Here is an 18,318-nt window from a genome sequence, read left to right on the forward strand (position 1 = left end):
AATAGAGAAATTAGGATGAAGAGCAGGTTCTGGGGAAAGGAGTTCTATTTTGGACATACTGAATTTGAGATAATGGCAGAAAACATCCAGATGGAGTTGCCCAGCTAGCAGATGGAAGTGTGGGACTTTAGGGCAGAATTTGGGGCTGGAATCATAGATTGGGGAGTAATCTGCATAGAGGTGATTAAAACTCTGAGAAGAAATGAAATCACTAAAGAAACGGGGGCAGAGGGCTAAGGTGGAAACTTTCTGGGATACTTAGGGAGTAAGAGGAGGAAGAACAAACAATGAAAGAGCAAGGAAGACTGGTCAGAGAAGGAGAAGGAAAACTAAGACAAAGTAATATAGAATATTCACATTCCCATGGCATTCACTTAATGTTAAATGTACTAAGGTCTTCTCAGGCCCTGCTTGTCTTCCTTATGTCTTCCTCAGCCTGTGTTAGGTTGGAAAGAAAATTCCCTCTTGATTTCTTCACTTAGAGATAATTTTCATTTAATTTTTTTCACTTAAATAGTAACATTACTACATTGTAGTATTGTCCCTGGAGGGGATGAAAGTCAAATGGAGCCTTGGGAATATTTGAGATGGTACTTTTCCCCTCATCCAATCATGAGGTGGAGTTGTTATACTGGTTTATGTGGATGTTTTTCATTTCAGTCTCTGGGGCAATGCAGTGGGAGATGAAGGAGCCCAGGCACTCGCATCTGCTCTACATAACCACCACAACTTGAAGTGGCTCAGGTGATTCTGGGATCTTTGTCCTATTGGAGAAGAATTTGGGGTGGGGGAATTGGAGAGGGGACAGAGGAAAGGGGGCAGCAGAGTGGTTGTGTCAGGGTGGATATCCCATGACTGTTGCCTTCTTGCTCCTGTGCTCTATACAGCCTGGTGGGAAACAACATTGGCAGTCTGGGTGCCCAGGCCTTAGCTCTAATGCTGGAGAAGAATGTATCCCTGGAGGAACTCTGGTAAGTATTAAGTGTTTACTGTATCCTTATGCCAGGGATCGACTCCCTAGCCAGGTAGGGCAGAAAAGTGCTCAGAGCTAGGGCATTTTATGTGATACTCAGCTTCTGATTGGCTGCACTAATGGAAAGAAACAGTTGTTTGAGTAAAGAGTAGATAATCCAGTCCTAATTTATGGGTACTTTTAGAATGTTTCAGCCCTACTGTGAAGCCATTTGATCCTGGTTCTCCAGAAGGAAAACTTTAAAGAGAGCATGAGATGATGTGGATATCTGAGAAAATACTCGTTTGCCAGAAAAAGTATGCTTCAGGTCCAGGTCCCTTACTGAGCCAGCTGGTTATAAGAGAAATTACCCCACCAATCTCTGTCTTTGATATACTCACTTTACATCATTGCAACGATAATTTTTTCTTATTTTTTTAATTCACTTCCAATCTTGCTTAGTAACCCTATAAAATCTATTGCAGGCAGTATCTACTTTTAAAAAATCCAGGTACAATTATAATCATACAAACAGCTATACAAATCTGTTCTATATACAGTGATCCCTTCATAAAAAAATAGAAAGGAATTTCTCTTCTAGATCACATAATTTAGCAACAAATTCCCCTCTTCTCAATCTCTTATTTATTTGCTAACCAATAAGAATTTATTATTAAATTTTATTTTTTTGCAATTAGCAAAAATCTGTCCCTTCATTCTCTTCCCCATTAAAAAAGAAAAACAAAATCCCTGTTACAAACATGCACAATCAAACCAAACAAATTTCCACATTGCCCATTTACAAAAGAAAAAAATATGTAAGTATATATACACATTTTATATATGCACATATACACACTCTGTGTGTGTGTGTGTGTGTGTGTGTGTGTGTGTGTTTTATTCTGTACTCTGGGTCTTGCTCCTCTCAGTTGGAAGGTGAGCAGTATGTTTCATCATCAACCTTCTGGAATCATGGTTAATCATCATGCTGATCAAAGCTTCTAAGATTTGTTTGTCTTTACAAAGTTATGGTCATTGTGTAAACTGCTCTGGTTTCGTTCATTTCACTCTGCATCAGTTTCTCTGAAACCATCCCCTTCATCATTTCTTATAGCACAGCAGTGTGTCATTACATTTATGTACCATAACTCATTTAACCATTTCCCCATGGATAGTTACCTCTTCAGATTCCAATTCTTTGTGACCTCACAAAGAACTACAAATATTTCCCTCCATCCTTACTCAGAGTTTGTTTTGTTTAAGATTAATTCTTTCTTTAATCTACCCTCCCTCTAGTTCCACCTTCTCCCATTTCCCCTATTTCTCTGTTGAATGCAATGTATTTATATACCTAACTATGGGTATTTGTCTTTCCTGTGCTCAATTCAAATAACTGAATTTGCAATACCTGATATGAGATAATTTTTCCTAATTTTCTCCTTTTCCTTCCCTTCCTCAAATCACTCCCCACCCCCACTTCAATGTATTCCTCTTCCTCTTTTTTCCCATTCTTCTTTTAAGATCATCACTACATAACGAACCACTCCTAGGTCTTCTATCTAATTAGACTCGCTCTAAAACCCCTGATGTTGATAGAACACATGTATCATTTCCCCATATTAGAACGTACATAGTTTATTCTTGTTTAGTCCCTTATCGTTTTTCACTCATGTTTACTTTTGTATGTTTCTCTTAATTCCTATATTGGAATTTCAAAATTTCTATGCAGATCTGATCTTTTTATCAAGAATGTTGGAAGTCCTTTGTGTCATTAAAGGCTCGTTTTCTGCAGGATTATATTTAATTTTGCTGGGTAAGTTAGTCTTGACTGAAAGCATAGACCCTTTGCCTTGTGAGATACTGGATTCCAAGCTCTCTGACACTTTATCATGGTGGCTGCTAAATTGTGTGACTTTGACTGTGACTTCTCAGACCTTGGATTCTTTCTTTCTGATTGCTTGCAGTATTTTTTCTTTGACCTGGAAGTTCTGGATTTGGGCTATAATGTTCTTAAGAGTTTTCATTTTTCAGTTTCTTTCAGTAGGTAATTAATGGATTTAGTTATTTTTCTTTGCTTCATTAAAGGGGCCATCCCCTGACTTAAACAGGCCTATTCACTGAATGGGTGTTACCTCACCCTAAGTGACTACCAAATAGGCCCTGGCCTAAAGGGGCCAATGTCTCCCATTGCTTCCTGGGCCATCTCTAGTCATCTGGATAAATATCTGGTCACTGGATCCAGATGGCTCTGGAGGAGAAGTAAGGTCACTGACTTTGCACAACCCTCCCTCACTCAAAACAAAGTCAAGTGCAAGTCATGTCATCATCTCTCTGATGGCATGGTCTTCTTCAGCAACAGAGGATGAACACAATGCAACAACACAACAACCTTATTCATATTTTGTAGATATTTATATCTTCACATATTTTTCCTAAAGAATATGAGTTTCCTGAGGGCAGAAAGTTTTCATTTTTGACTTTATGCTCCCAGCACCTGTCACATACTTGGCAGTTAATAAATGCTTGTTAATTGACTAAAAACTGGTCTTGAAAAGACCTTCGAGAGCTGTGTGGTGAGACGGAAGGGGAGCTGGAGTGAAAAGTGAGCCATGAATAATCTTCATACATATAATCCCAGAATTAAAGGGTTACATAATCTCAGAGCTGGGAGAAACCTTACAGGGCTTCTAGACCATAGAACAAGAATTCCTGCAACAATGTACCAAAGTGACCCTCAAACTGTTGTGCAAAGACCTCTAGGAATAGGAATCCATTCCCTTCCAAGGCATTTGATTAGGGGAGGTGATAAATACATATGAAAGTATATGAAAAATAAATACAATATTTTTGGGGGGGATATTTGGAGACACTAACAAGCCAGGAGGATAAGGAAAAATGTAGTATAGAAAGTATCTTTCGACTTGAACTTTGAAGGAACCTAGGGATTCTAAGAGACAGAAGGCAGGAGGGACTGAATTTCAGCCCTGGGAGACAGTTTAGACAAAAGCATGGAGATGAAATATTATGTGTAAGAAGTGTGTGTGGCAGGGGATAAGGAGAAGAAAAATAATGTTTAATTAGCCTGGAAAGGTAGGTTGGAGTTAGATTACGAAGGGCTTGAAATGCCCAACAGAGGAGTTTGTATTGTTTTCTAGAGGTAACAGGGAGCTACTATAGCTTACCGAGCAGGAGAGTGCCATAGCTCTGCCTGCGCTTTTGGAAGGTCCGTGACAGCTGTGTAGAGGATAGATTGGAGAAGGGAAAGAATTACGGCAGGGAAACCAATTAGAAGGTCATTGCTTTAGTAAGGGAGGAGAAGTTATGAAGGCCTGAATGGAGTGGTTATGGTGGCCATGTGAGTAGAGAGAAAGGGATAGATGTGAGAATTGTTATGAAGGGAGAAGACTTTGGCAATTAATGGGATGTAGGGGTGAAAAGAAAGAATGAGGGGTTAAGAATGACAGGTTGTAAACCTGGGTGACTGGAAGAATGTTGGCATATACAACAGAAATAGGAAAGTATAGAATAGGAGTAGGTTTAGAAGTGGAGAGGAAGATGAGTACTATTTTGGGTATGCTGAGTTCGAGATGACTTTGTGACATAAGATTTGAAATGTCTAACAGGAAATTGTAGATATGGGACTATAGTTCTGGGGAGAGATTAGGGCTGGGTGTAGTAATCTGTCTAGAGAGGAGAAATTAACCCATGGGAGCTGATGGGGCTACTGAGAAAGAGAATGTAGAAAAAGAAGTGAAATGGGTCCCGGATAGAATCTTGGAGTACACCTACAGTTAAGGATTGGGATATGGAAGGTGATGCAGCAAAGGAGATCAAGAAGGAACAGTTAGACAGAAACTGGCAAAGGAAATAAGAAATTAAAATAGAATAGTTAGGAGAAGTGAGAGATAGGTGATCTGAAAACCCAAAGAGGAGAGAGTATCTAGGAGGAGAAGGCTGTCTGTCAGCAGTGTCATATGAAAGAAGGTTCAAGAAGGATGAAGACTAAGGAAAAACCAGCAGATTTTGCAATAAAGAGATCGTTAGTAACTTTAGAAAGAGTAGTTTCAGTTGATTGATTAAGTCAGAAGTCAAATATCAGGGAGCTCAGATGTGAGTGGGAAGGTAGGAAGTAAAGGCACAGACAGCCTTTGCTTTTTCCCCTTTGAAAGGAAGAAGAGAAACTATTTGATAGTGTGAGATAATGGAAGGGTTAAGTGATGGTTTTTTAAACATGGGGAACATTTTGGACTCACCCCCTTGTAGGCAGCCAGGAATGAGCCAGTAGATAGAGACTGAAGATAAGGAAGATGGGTAGGAATGATTTGGGGGGTATTTTGCCTAAAAAGATCGGAGGAAATCATATTTTGCCTAGCTTTTCTCTGAACTCTGAAATGTTTTCTTGGAATTTAGGGTGTATGTCAGACTATGGTCACTTTTATCTCCTCTATAATAATTGCTAAGATGGAATGGTGACTTTTTAAGTCACCTCAGCAGACAGTTCCTCTTCGTTGATTGGAATTAGATCCAGAATTCAAGTTTCCCTTGGTCATTTTGTTTTTACCTTTTGAATGGTAAAATTATCATAACAGATGTCAAATTATTAGCAGCTTTGATATTGGCAGAGAGAACACTCTAACAAATGTCTGGATAATTTGAAGTCCCCAATCACTATTAAAACATGCCTACATGCCTGGCTTGTGATCTGTTTCTTGAACATTTCATTTATTTCCTGTTTCTTTCTAGGTGGTCTGTAGCATAGTCCCTTAAATTTTTTTTTTCAGTTTTTATTGAAATCTTTTGTTTTTACATTATCTTCATTTACAAAGAAATCTCTCTTCCTCAATGGACTATCCCTTATAACAAAGAATTTTTTAAAGGAGAAAGAAAGTTTGGTAAAATTAACATTTTAACTGAATCTGGCAGTATATGTGATGTTCTATACCTATGGTCCCCTACCTCTGTAAATAGGGCAGGGAGATGCATTTTCTCCTTTCTTCTTCAGGGCCAACCTTGATCATGATAGTTATGCAGAGTTCAGTTTCTTTAATGTTGCCGCACTGGTTGTTTATCATTTTCATGTTCCTGTTTTTTTCCCTTTTCATCGATTCAAGTAAGTGTTTCCATGAGTCTCTCTATTTTCCATATCCATTATTTCTTATGGTACAATAACATTCCGCTCAATTCATATATTACAACTTGGTTAGTCATTCCTTGCTGTGCTAGTTATAATACTGCTTTTCTTACTGCCTCATGTTGATCTTTACCCATAAACTCTAGGTCCTAGATTTTTGCATATTCCTTTCTGGTCAATTAAATTCAGCGCATTTAATATACACCTACTCTCTGTTAGGTACTAGGGTTACCAAGACAGAACCACAATGGTCCCAGCTAGAGAGGCTTACTTCTGCTACTATATGGATAAATAAGTACAAAATATGTACAAAGAGACCACAAAGTAGTCTTGGGGGAGTTAGAATGCAAAAATTGGGGGATTGAGAAAGCCCTCCTGTGGTAGGCGGCCTTTGAGCTGGGCCTTCGAGGGAGCTGGAGACTCCAAGAGGCAGCGGCGAGGAGGGAGAGGGTTCCAAATAAGAGGAAGAGCCTGAGCAAAAGCACAGAAGCAGAAGATGAAGTGTGATATTTTAAGAATTATACATTATACATTAATGTATCGTACACATACATTATATAATTAGATTTTAGTGCATGCATAATGAAATGGTGGCTGATCTGGAAGGTCTGATTGTGAAGGACTTTAAATGCCAAACAGGAATCTGTATTGCATCCCAGATACCCTAAAGGTTCTTGGGTGGGGGAAAGATGTGATTAGGATATATCACTTCAGCAACAGCTCAGAGCATTGATTGGAGGAGGGAGAAACTAGAAGCAGGGAGACAAATTAGGAGGCTACTTCCTTAGTTCATATGAAAGGTGAAGAATGTAGATGACTTAAACTGTGAAAATTAGGAGAGATATACTAGGAGAGCTAGAGAAACATTTATATATTATATATGTCATATTATACAGTGAATATAGTTTTGGGTTTGGAGTCAGGACCATCTGAGTTTGATCCCTGCCTCAGACACTTACTGTCAATGTGACCCCAGGTACATGACAATTTCTCTGAATCTGTTTTCTTCCCTGCAAAATCGGAATAATTATAGTACCTACTTTATGGAATTGTTATAGTCAAATGAGACAAAGTATTTTGCCAACTTTAAAGCACCAGTTAATGTGTTAGCTATTCTCCTACTCTCCATCATCATTATATTTCTAATAATGCTACTTGTTTTCCCTTCCCTACTTAACTTGTTCATTTTTTCTTGTTTTTATTGATATCTTTTGAAAATATAAGCTTAATTTCCACATATTTCTATGCTGTTCTGTGCCCAACAAATCATCCTCTGTAACAGAATTTTTAAAAAGGAGAGAGAGAGGAACATTCCAGTAAAACCAATAAGCACATCAACCTGAGAGTATATGCAATATTTCACACAATCGTCCCACCTCTCCTTTCCCCACTCTCACCAAAGAAGAAGAGAAGGAGCTACATCTTCTCATCCCCAGCATCAGACTTGGTCATTATAGTCTCACATTTTTCATTTTGGCTTTTTTCATCTTTTCTGTTATGTAGTTATTAAACATGTTGTTTTCCTGGTTCTGCATATTTACCTCTACATCTGTATGGCTTCCTGTGCTTCTCAGATTTTATTATATTTGTCATTTTTGGACCTCGGTAATATTCCATTGCAGTACCACAATTTGTTGAACCATTCCATGGTTGGTGGGCCTCTACATTATTTTCTACTGTTTTGTACAGTACGAAAAGGTACTGCTATGAATACTTTATTATATGTAGGGTTTTTCTGTCCTTGACCTCCTTGTGGTTATCTTGTTAATTTTGAATAAGATGTACCTTTCCAAAGTCATTTTTCTAGTCATGAGTTCTGTCCCACCACATGCCAATGATAACTTTGGAGCAAAATTGGCATTTCCTATTCACCTAACATTTAACTTTATGTTATGTATTATGTACAGACATCTGAGGTCATGAGTTTAACTGCAAGTTACTTTCTTGGATTTTGCTTACTTTGCATTTCTGGACATCTTTACTGTTTTCCTTTCATCCGTTTTGTTGGTTCTCTCCTTGATATCTAGCTTTCTGGTACTTTTTCCTCTTCTTCATTTTCAGTCCTTGAGATTAGATTTGGAATACTCCAGGCAGATACATTCCTTAAATACCTTTATTATGCGCTCTCCATCCTGGACCTAGAGCTCAAAATTCCTTTATTTTGAAACCTAGTCCAAAATGCAGATCTTCTCAGACACCATCTAATCCAGCTCTTAACTTCTCAAATCGGCCTTTCTCTTCAAAAGCCCTTGCCTTTGAGCCACTGAGGTGATGAAAATATGACCCATACTCAAATGATCTACTTTAGTTTCTTGCCCGAAACTTCATCATTCTTAGAAATATGTCCTAGTTTCTAATAGACAATTAACAAGCATTATTAAGCACTTACTATAGGCCACAAATTATATTAAACTCTAGGGACAGACAGACATGGCTATATCATTTTGTGTCTATATGAATCACTAGAAATGGCTGGTCATCAGGTCTGACAAAACTTCACAGATTCCTTGCCACATGCCCTGAAAAGTTATTAGAACTCTTTATTGTTATTATCAGGTTGAAAAATAGTTGCCTTCAACAGGATGTCACCAACCACCACACCCTACTGTTTTCTTCCTCTGGCTTTTACTTGATGATCTTTCACCTGATCATAGCAATGGATCTTAAACAGCTGCTTCCTCAGAGTCCTGTTGCAACTCTGCCTCCTTGAGTCTTTGATCCTCAGAAGGGTCCTCCTTTTTCCCTCTTTGAGAAGAACCTGAACTACTTAGCTCCAAATGTTCAGGGGGAGTTCTTTTTCCCTTTTTTCTTTAGGTCTCATTATTCCAGTCTTCTTCCTACTGCCTAAGCTTCTTATACCTCCTGGCTCTTTATTTCTTCTTTGTTTCATCGGCAGGCAGCTAGGTAGTGCAGTGGATAAACTTGGAGGCTGGACTTGGGGTCAGGAAGACCTGGGTTCAGATGCAGCCCTAGGCACTTGCTAGCTGTGTCACTTAACTTGAGTTAGTCCTTTGACCTATTGCCTCAATTTCCTCTGTAACATGATGATAATAACAGCATCCATCTCCCGGTGTTGTTTTAAACATAAAATGTGATAATATTTATAACGTACTTTGCAAATCTTAAAGTGCTATGTAACGCTAGCTATCATTATTTTCTCATTGAAGCCCTTATTACTTTTTTCTCTTTTTTAAAAAAATTCTTCTATCCAGGGTTGATTATTATTATCCCTTCTATTTAAATACATCTTCTTTTCTTGAAGAGGTCAGTGAATTATAGGACTGAAAAAGACATAGTTTCAAATATAATATTTAGATCAAAGATGAATTTCCAAGCTTGAGTTTTCAAGGGTGGAGGCAGGCACTGAGATCCTACTTGACGTCATCAGAGAAAACATATGATGTGACTTCATTGGCAGAGCAAATAATTTCTTTCTGAATTTTTTAGATTATGAATCGTCTTGAAAATACAACCATAGGATCACCTCAATCCAAGGAAGAGATTTAGTCCTAAAAAATTGCACGCAAATCAAATTCCATTTTAAGTACGTTAGGTGGGTTTGGTACTCAAAGGAGCCCCTAGCCCAATTCTTTGTGAGTACAAAGAAATTTTGTCAATATCATGTAATGAGAACAGCCACTCTGAGATTTACTTCTTTTGTAAGATTGGAAAATTGGATGTGTTTTTTTTTTCTTAGAGTCTACCTATAGTATTGATGGCCTAACCAGATATCATTTGTATTCTTGCTAGCCTTGAGGAGAACCATCTTCAGGATGAAGATGTGTGTGCCCTGGTGCATGGACTTAAGAAAAATTCAAGTTTGAAAGTCCTTAGGTAAGGAACCTGTTGACTGTTTTGACAACAATATTACAATGTCTCTGGGAACTAACTACCTGTAAAGACGGGAGGGGGTCATGGCCCTAAATCATAATTGTGTCATATGTGTTGTATCATCACAAGGTTAATAGAGGTCCCCATCCAATCTAGGGGAAGAAATAGATCCTGTTGCAGTACAAATCTTTCTGTCACAGAAGCAGCATGGGATATAATAATACAAGATCGGGCTTTGAGTCTGGCTCTGCCACTGACTGATTGTGAGTCCTTGGGCAAACTTCTATTCTCTGGACCCAATATTCCTAATCTGTAAAATGGGAGTGGGAGTAGGCTAGATGATCTCTAAGGCTTAACATTTCATCGTTCTGTGACTTAGGGTCACATTTGGCTTGGCAGGGCACTTTGCTCTGTGGACTTCTTACTGTCCATCTTATCCAGATGGAATAGTGGATAAGGGACTGAATTTGGAATTAGGAAGACCTGAGTCTGAATCTTCCCTTGGACAGATACTCACTGTGATCCTAGGCAGATTATTTGGCCTCTTTCAGCATCAGTTTCTTCAGCTGTAAAGACGGGTATAGTAATAGCACCTGCTTCGTAGGGTTGTTGTGAGGATCGAATGAGGTAATGTATTTGTAAACTGCGTTGAGCCTTTGAAGTGCTGTTATTATCATTATTAAAGAGTAAAACCTCATGAGCAAAGAATAAGAATTTGATCAACAGGTACTTTTGTAATGAAAACAACAGTTTTAATGGAGAATGTTGGGGATCTAAAGCTGTCTTGCTCTAGAGGTGTTTTTAGTGTGAGGGTGGATGCAGGATAGGAGAATGGTTTCTCTACCCCAATAACTGTTAAAGCTAATATCTGTATGTTTCTTTAGGGTTTGCAAGGCATATTATCTCATTTGATCTTTACAACAACACTGTGAAGAAGGTACTATAACCATCTTCATTTTACAGATGAGGAAACAGACACTGAGAGAGGTTAAGTGACTTCTCCTATATTACGCAAGTGACAAGTATGTGAGGCACAATTTGAACTCTGGTCTTCCTGCCTCCAAGTCCAGTGGGGAAGGGGAAAGAAAGAAGATTTATTAAGTTTCTCCTATGGGTCAGGAAGTGTACCATGGGCCTTTGCAAATATCATCTCACTTGATCCTCACAACCGCCCTATGAAATAGGTGTTATTATGATTTCCATTTGAGAGTTGAGGAAACTGAGGCAGAGTTTGAGTGACTTGCCCAGTGTCACACAGTTAGGAAGTATCTGAGGCTGAATTTGAACTCAAGTCTTCCTGACTCCAGGCCTAGCCCCCTACCCCTGTATCCACTGAATCACCTAGCTCCAACTAGAGCTACAGGAAGAGCAAATGGGGCTAAAATGCAAAATAAACCATCAAGCAGGTGGCAATTAAGGGACTGAGCTGTGTTTGCATTTGGCAATAATAGGGAGGCAGTGTTCCAAACCATGTGCTGAGCCAAAAGGCCTCATTTTGAAATAGCGTAAGAGATGCATCACATGCTGCTTGGTGCTGGAGCAAAATTGCATCTGCCCTGGAAAATGTGTCCCTAGGAAAATGCTTGTCTTTAGTGACAAGCAGACAGCTGCCTGTGTTGAAAACCGTCTGCTTCCTGACAGACAAGCATCCACTTTAGTTCTGCTTTTGGGGGGCTGTGAAGATGCCAATTGTTTGAGGGAAACATTTCCACTTGTTACTCCAGTGGGAGACTTTGGCAAAAACCAGACTTTGGCAGAAGTGCCGGCGAAGTTAGGACTCAATGCTGATTTTACAAATTTGGTTAGAGGGGAAGTGGGGTTGATAATGTGACCCATTATTGCACAGATTTAGATATGCCATAGCTCAAATTCTGCTCTTCTAAACAAAGCTCTATTTCGTAGAAGCTCTGATATAATATAAACCCAACATTATTTGGCATACCTAGACATTAAATAGCCTCGTGTTGGCATGTTACTATAGTTGGGCTCTTACCCTACAAATGTTTGCCCAAGAAAATAGAAGTATTCATCTGTCTTAATTGAAAGAATAATTTTCTTTATTTAGGTCTACCTGTCACCAGAGTATTGTTCTTTGTACTTCTTGTGCTACTAAAGATCAAGAGTAGAAACAGTATCTGATTAACTTGTTTCTATATCCCCAGCATCTAGTACAACACCAGCACCTGTAAGACTTTATAAATGCTTGTTGATTGATTCTTTAAGTGGGTGGGGTAAGGAGAGAGCAAGCAAGTATTTGAGACGCTCCAGAAAGCCATTCAGCCTCGTCACTTAATCCACAAGTCAGTCCACAACAAGCAGTTATTTAGCACTTATCATGTGCCAGGATATTTGATCTCTCGGAGTTGCAGTTTCCTTATCTATGAAATGAAAGTAATTCTTGTGCTACCTGATCCATTAGGTTGCTGTAAGGAAAGCAAAGGGCTCTATAAACTTGGAGTTGGTACCCCAATTAGAATTCATCCCTCACCCTCCTTAGTGACTAAAGACTGGGACATTCAGGCTGGTGGGGGCGATGATTTGGAGTAGGCAGGCTTTGGGATACCTCATGCAAAGTTACTCCCTATTCTTCCTGTTCATAAAGCTGATCCCCATCTCCAACATTCCTTAGAATAGAAATGATTAAAAGGAAGGTCATTTCCCAGAACTTCAGATTTGTAGTTCAGTAGCAAGAGAAGCAGACTTGGAGTCAGGAGACCTACGCTGGTGTCTTGGCTCGCCTGAAACTGACTAGAAGTATAGCTACCAAGAAGTCACATAACCTCCTTGGGCATCTATTTTCTTTTTTGTAAAATGGGGGAATGATAACATGTGTGGCACTATCTCACAAGTTCTTAATATTATTCCCATCTTTGTTCCCAGGCTTTCCCACAACAGCATTACCCAGCAAGGTGTTTCTGCTCTCCTTCAGGTTCTTCAAGGCAATGCTTCTATCAGATCAGTCTGGTAAGTTGACCCTCCCTCTTCTGGGAGGTCTTTCTCTGTTTTAAGCAGCCTTGATTCCTCATCTTTTCAGTCACTCCTGCCAACCAGTATTTGAGAGGGCTTTCTACTAGCCTAGCTTTATGCTAGGGACTTGGACTATTATCAGACAGGTCCATAAAAAGAAAGGAAAAATCACAGCTCCTGCCCTCAAGGAGAAAAACCTAGATTTAATTTTTTAATGGCCAAAGTGTAATATCATATGATGCTATATTTGAAAATATATGATGTAGCCTGTGATATATAACAAATCTAACCATATATTCAAAACAAAAAAAAAATCATGATGCAAGGTCTAAAGAATGCATGGCCTTTTGTAAAGCTTTGTTAAAATGGTTTCTATTTTTTTTGTCAGACACAATTGTCACAATTTTGGAGATATATGGTTGTCAGATATTCTTAGGGATGTCAGAGAAAGGTGCCACATTTGTGCACTAGGTCAGATTTGGGATAGATGACCTCTGAAGTTCCTTCCAGCTATATGATTCTGTGACTCTATAGTACCAAAGTTTTTGTAAAGTCATATTATAATGTTTTACCATTATAAACCAGCATTGAATCTTAATATCAGAGGCGTATTTGTTAAAATTTTTGCTCTTGCCAGTATTTTCAGTTGTTTTTTTGTTCAGTTTTTTTTTTTTAGATGTGTCTCACTCTTTGTGACCTCATTTGGGGTTTTCTTGGCAAAGATACTGAAGTGTCTTGCCATTTCCTTCTCTAGCTCATTTTATAGATGGAGGAATTGAGGCAAATGAGGTTAAGTGACTTACCCAAGGTCACATAGCTAGTAAGTGCCTAAGGCCAGATTGGAACTCAAGAAGATGAGTCTTCCTGACTCCAGGCCCAGCATTCTATCCATTGTACCACCTAGTTACCTTCCAGTAGGTGAATCGTTCACATTAACAAGTGAAATGTGTCCTTCAATCCAACTATAAGTTCTTAGTTACAGCATTTCTTTTGGGGCTCTATTTTCCATGCCTTTAATTATTTTTTCTAACATTCCTCTTTGGACTTTCTCTCTCTCTTTTTTCCTTCCTTGTATCTTACAAAGACTGGAGCTGGTCTGTGTACTTTGCTTTAAAAAAAAAAGCCTTACTCAGTGCTGAATAAATCAGGTGAATTATTACTCAGGGTATGTCAACAAAGATCAAGCAGCTCTATTCCCAGATGGCTATCAAGTTAGAATGGGGTGGCTTTAATTTCTTGATTTATCTCCCATCAGTTCCTTTGCCCATATATCTCACTGCCTTTTTTCCAGATCCTATGTCTGATTAAGTACCTCAGAGAGGGGAAGTGTGTGTGAGTTAGGGGAAAAGGAGTAGAGAGGGATCACAAGAATCTTTCCAGGACCATGGTTCTATGGAAGATGCTACAGATTCTGTTTCTGCTCTCATATAGGAGATAAGAAGCCAGTCTAATGGGAAGAGCTCTGTATTTGCTGTCAAAAGACCTGGGTCACTCTTTTGCTTTATTATCTGGGTGACCTTGGTTAAGCCACATCTTTATGGGTCTTGTTTTACTCATCTCTAAAAACTAAGGGAGTTGGATTAGATGATTCAAGGGACCCTTCCAGTTCTACTTTCTATAATTTTGTATGACTAGATGATTTCTAATATCCTTTACTAATAAATAACTCACATTTATTTAGTGCCTTTAGGTTTTTAAAAGTAGGTTACAATAAGATCATTTGATCTTTATAAGAACTCTGAAATAGGTGATATTATTATCCCCATTTCACAGAGAAAGAAATTAAGGTGTAGAGAAGTTAAGCCATTTTTCTAGGATCATACAAAGTATTTGAGGATGTAATTGAGTTGCAGTTTTCTGAAAATAATAATGTGGATTATAAAATATTGCAGAAGTTTTTTTTTCCTTTTAACTGAAACTTCTCTTATCCTTTCATGGTTTTAGGCTCAGAGGGAACACTTTCACTCCAGAGGAAATTGAGCAGCTCAGCCTCATGGATGCCAGACTTTTGCTCTGATCACCAAGAGCCAATTTGTTTGGGGAGCTTTTAGTTTATACCTTGTATACCAGGAAATTTGGTATGATGTAGAATCATCATGTTCAAATTGAACTCTGTTCTCTCCAGTTCCTGTTAGAATGTTGAGTTAGACAGTTTAATACTTTCAGATTGGAGTGGTATTTGACACTTAAGGATCTCTCTTTACAGTCTATTTTCATCAACCCTTCCTAGATTCCATCCCTGGAACACAGTGACTGTAAACTGAAATTTGAGTGACATAATCTAGTGAATCCCTCTGGTGGTTGGTGGGCATCTCTTGGGTGGATAATATATGGTCTTATGCTTCACCCTTCTGAGGCAGAGAGGAATAAGTTCTATCATCTTTAATTGAGTGTCTGCTATTGTACAGAATACTTTGCGACTTATGAAAATACTACCTGTTTATGGTTAAAAGGGGAAGACTGGGGGATGGTGATGAAGCTGTGATGAAGGAAGGTGGTGAAGGAAGGAAAAGTTCAGGAAGAATGAATGTCTCCTTTACCCTGCTAGCTCTTTCTTCTGGGCCTCAGGTGCCATCCTAGATCACTTCCCTGAATCCATGTTCTTATCACGAATTCTTGGCCTTGCATCTGTTTGGACGTACAGTCAATCAACCAATCAATCAACAGGCATGTGTTAAATGTACACTGTGTACCAAGTACTGTCCTAGGTGCTGAACATAGAAATAAAAATCTGAGTTAGGCCTTGCATTCAAGGCGCTTACTTCAACATACACAACACATATGACCCTGTTTTGGTGCTTCTTCGTGTGTTGAATGGATCGGGATATTTCAGGTCCTCTAGGTCAGGGCTAAGATCTTCCTCTCCTTTTGGTGTTTACAATATTATTGAGAAGGGCAGCTTCACAGTGAATGCTTATTTCCCTATTCAGTTCTAAAACTGCAAGAGAACTAGGAATTTGGGGTTCATCCTGGAATAAATTGGCTGCAAGTTCAGATGTGAGGAACAAAAGTATGTGGACCAAACTACATGTAAAATTTTCTTTCAAATCATATAAAATGTCTACAAATAGATGGAGTCTTTGGAAACTAAGACTCATCACATTGCAACATTTTAAAGTCACTTGAGGACTGAATTTTGAGAGGTGTCAGAAGGTTTTCTAATTTGATGCCTTTGAATTGTTGTATGTGAAATGAGCTCTGATGAGATATTTTTTTGGAGATGAATTCTGAAGCAGACCTCTGGCAGTTGTTTCTCTGATCTGGGCTTGCTAGTACTGGAATATTTACATTTGTTAAGTTGCATATGAAACACTTCCTGGAAGGGTCTGTGATTTCTTTCAGCATGGGGAGTTCCTGGTGTGAGAACTCTATCTGTCACCACAGTCTGTGCCTTAGTCCTGGGAAACTGCCTGAGACACAAAGCAGTAAAATGACTTGTTCTGCTTCTGGAGCTAGGAGGAAATGTCAGGGGTGGGATCTGAACCTAGGATTTCCCGACCTCAAACCTAGTACTCTGTTCATTATGCCAGGCTGACTTTATGGAGAGTTTACAGGTCAACCAACAAACAAATTATTGAGTGTCTACTGTGTTACAGGCACTGTGCTAGGCACTGGGGATGCAAAGACAAAAAATGAATGGGACCTGCTCAAGGAGCTTGTGATCTATCAGGCACAAAGTAAGGCTTTGACTGTTAAAAAAAACCAAACAACTACTGCCATAACTCTTTTTCTTTCTGGAACCACGAAGCCTAGGGAAAGCACTGATTGTGGGGTGGTGATAGGTTGTTAATATTTATAAAGCACTTTGTATTTTCTCAAAGTTTGTATTTTTATAGAAAATGTGACTGTGAACTTTTATGTAAATATTAAGCTATAAGTATACATATTATTAAAGTATTTTGTCACTAAAGCCTTCTTTGTCATAAGACTTTAAATACATGTGAAATTTGTTTCATATTGAAGAATAAATATTCCTCATTCTAAAAATAGGTTTTCAAAAAAAATCAGGCAATTTTTACTTAAGAAAGAATGCTTAGACATAGCCCTGGCAAGCAAAACACACTTATCTTTCAGCTAAGAAAAATCAAATGCAGCACAAACTCCCAATGAGCCATGTGAGAAGAACTTCACTGAACACAGACTGAAAGTAAAATTGCAGGCAAATTAAAGCTTCTGCAGTTCAGGTTGAAGTGGCTGAAGACACTTTTGACAGAATCAAAATGTGAAAGGTTTTAGTCTATTTCTTTTCTGTAGACACTTGGTTGAAATAACCTCATACTGCTGTCCCCACCTAAGGAAAGGTGTCTCAAGGATTAGAAAGCTTCTGTAGGGACTGAAGAAGATACCTGTTTCTCCTGGATTCTGAGGGAGGTGTTTATTTTGGAGAATGGCAAGGAAGGGCAAGAGAGATGTTTTGTAATCTTTTAAAAAAAATTTTAAATTCAGTTTGAGTTTTCTCCCTCCCCTTCCCCATCCCCAGGCAAGAAAAACAAAACTCATTATAAATATGTATTATCATGCAAAGCAAATTTCCTTATTGTAAAGAACCTTGAGGGATTTGAAAGAGCCCCTTAACAAGAGTTCCCCTCCTCCAAGTGAGAAGAGTAGCTGACTTGAGAAGTTAAGTGATATATTGTTCTCAGGTGCATGTCCTTGAATTCGGGTGTTGAAGCTCCAGGAATCAGGGCCCCTGCTATACAGGATAACATTTGATAAAGAGGCCTGGAGGCCTCCCTTGCTACTTATCACGATCTGTTCTGTTTCATGCCTCAGTCGCTACTCTTATGGTTTTTCACTATTTAAGCACCCTGATCCCCTAATTTATTGGCTCAGTAGATCTAGAATAAACTCAGCTTGTTCAGACTGCTGTGTCCCTCCTGTCTTTTCTTCCTCGCTCTGTGAGCCCCGTAACTGCTCTGGACCTACTGGACTTCGCTGGCGGCAGCACCTTATTAGCTATGTCCAAAAAAAAAAAAAAGAAAGAAGAAAATTTGTTTCAGTCCATCAGTTCTCTTGTCTGGAGATGGGTAACATCTTTTATCATGAACCTTTTGGATGGTGTGCAGGTAAATTACAATGTTTTTCACAGCTGATTGTTTTTACAATATTGCTATTATTATATAAATTGTTCTCCTGGTTCTGCTTACTTCACTTTGCATCAGCTCCTAGAAATCTGCCCAGTTTTTTGAAACCATCTTCTACATCTTTTTTTTTTTTAATAATCAAATCATATTCCATTGCATTCATATACCGTAACTTCTTCAGGCATTCCTCAATTCATGGAGATTCCCTCAGTTTCCAATTGCTTGCCACCACGAAAAGAGCTGCTCTACATATTTTTGTACATTTGGGTCTTTTTCTTATCTCTTTGATCTCTTTGGGGCATAGATGTAGTAGGTATTGCAGGGTCAAAGGGCATCCATAGTTTAATAGATTT

The 18,318-nt window shown here is 38.7% G+C and overlaps 1 protein-coding gene across 3 annotated transcripts in view; it reads left to right on the plus strand.

Moving 5' to 3' along the window:
• NOD2 (nucleotide binding oligomerization domain containing 2) overlaps nucleotides 1–16,791 on the plus strand; it is a 43,173-nt gene extending 26,382 nt beyond the window's left edge. For all 3 annotated transcript variants that reach the window (XM_072632184.1, XM_072632183.1, XM_072632185.1), the window contains 5 exons: nucleotides 661–744; nucleotides 888–971; nucleotides 9,834–9,917; nucleotides 12,795–12,878; nucleotides 14,826–16,791. In XM_072632184.1, coding sequence (XP_072488285.1) covers nucleotides 661–744; nucleotides 888–971; nucleotides 9,834–9,917; nucleotides 12,795–12,878; nucleotides 14,826–14,898 — 409 coding nt within the window. In that variant the 3' untranslated portion in view covers nucleotides 14,899–16,791. The remainder of the gene's footprint in view (nucleotides 1–660; nucleotides 745–887; nucleotides 972–9,833; nucleotides 9,918–12,794; nucleotides 12,879–14,825) is intronic.
• Nucleotides 16,792–18,318: the final 1,527 nt, after the last annotated feature.

Source organism: Notamacropus eugenii, chromosome 1 (genome assembly GCF_028372415.1).
Source record: "Notamacropus eugenii isolate mMacEug1 chromosome 1, mMacEug1.pri_v2, whole genome shotgun sequence".
Classification (NCBI taxonomy): domain Eukaryota; kingdom Metazoa; phylum Chordata; class Mammalia; order Diprotodontia; family Macropodidae; genus Notamacropus; species Notamacropus eugenii.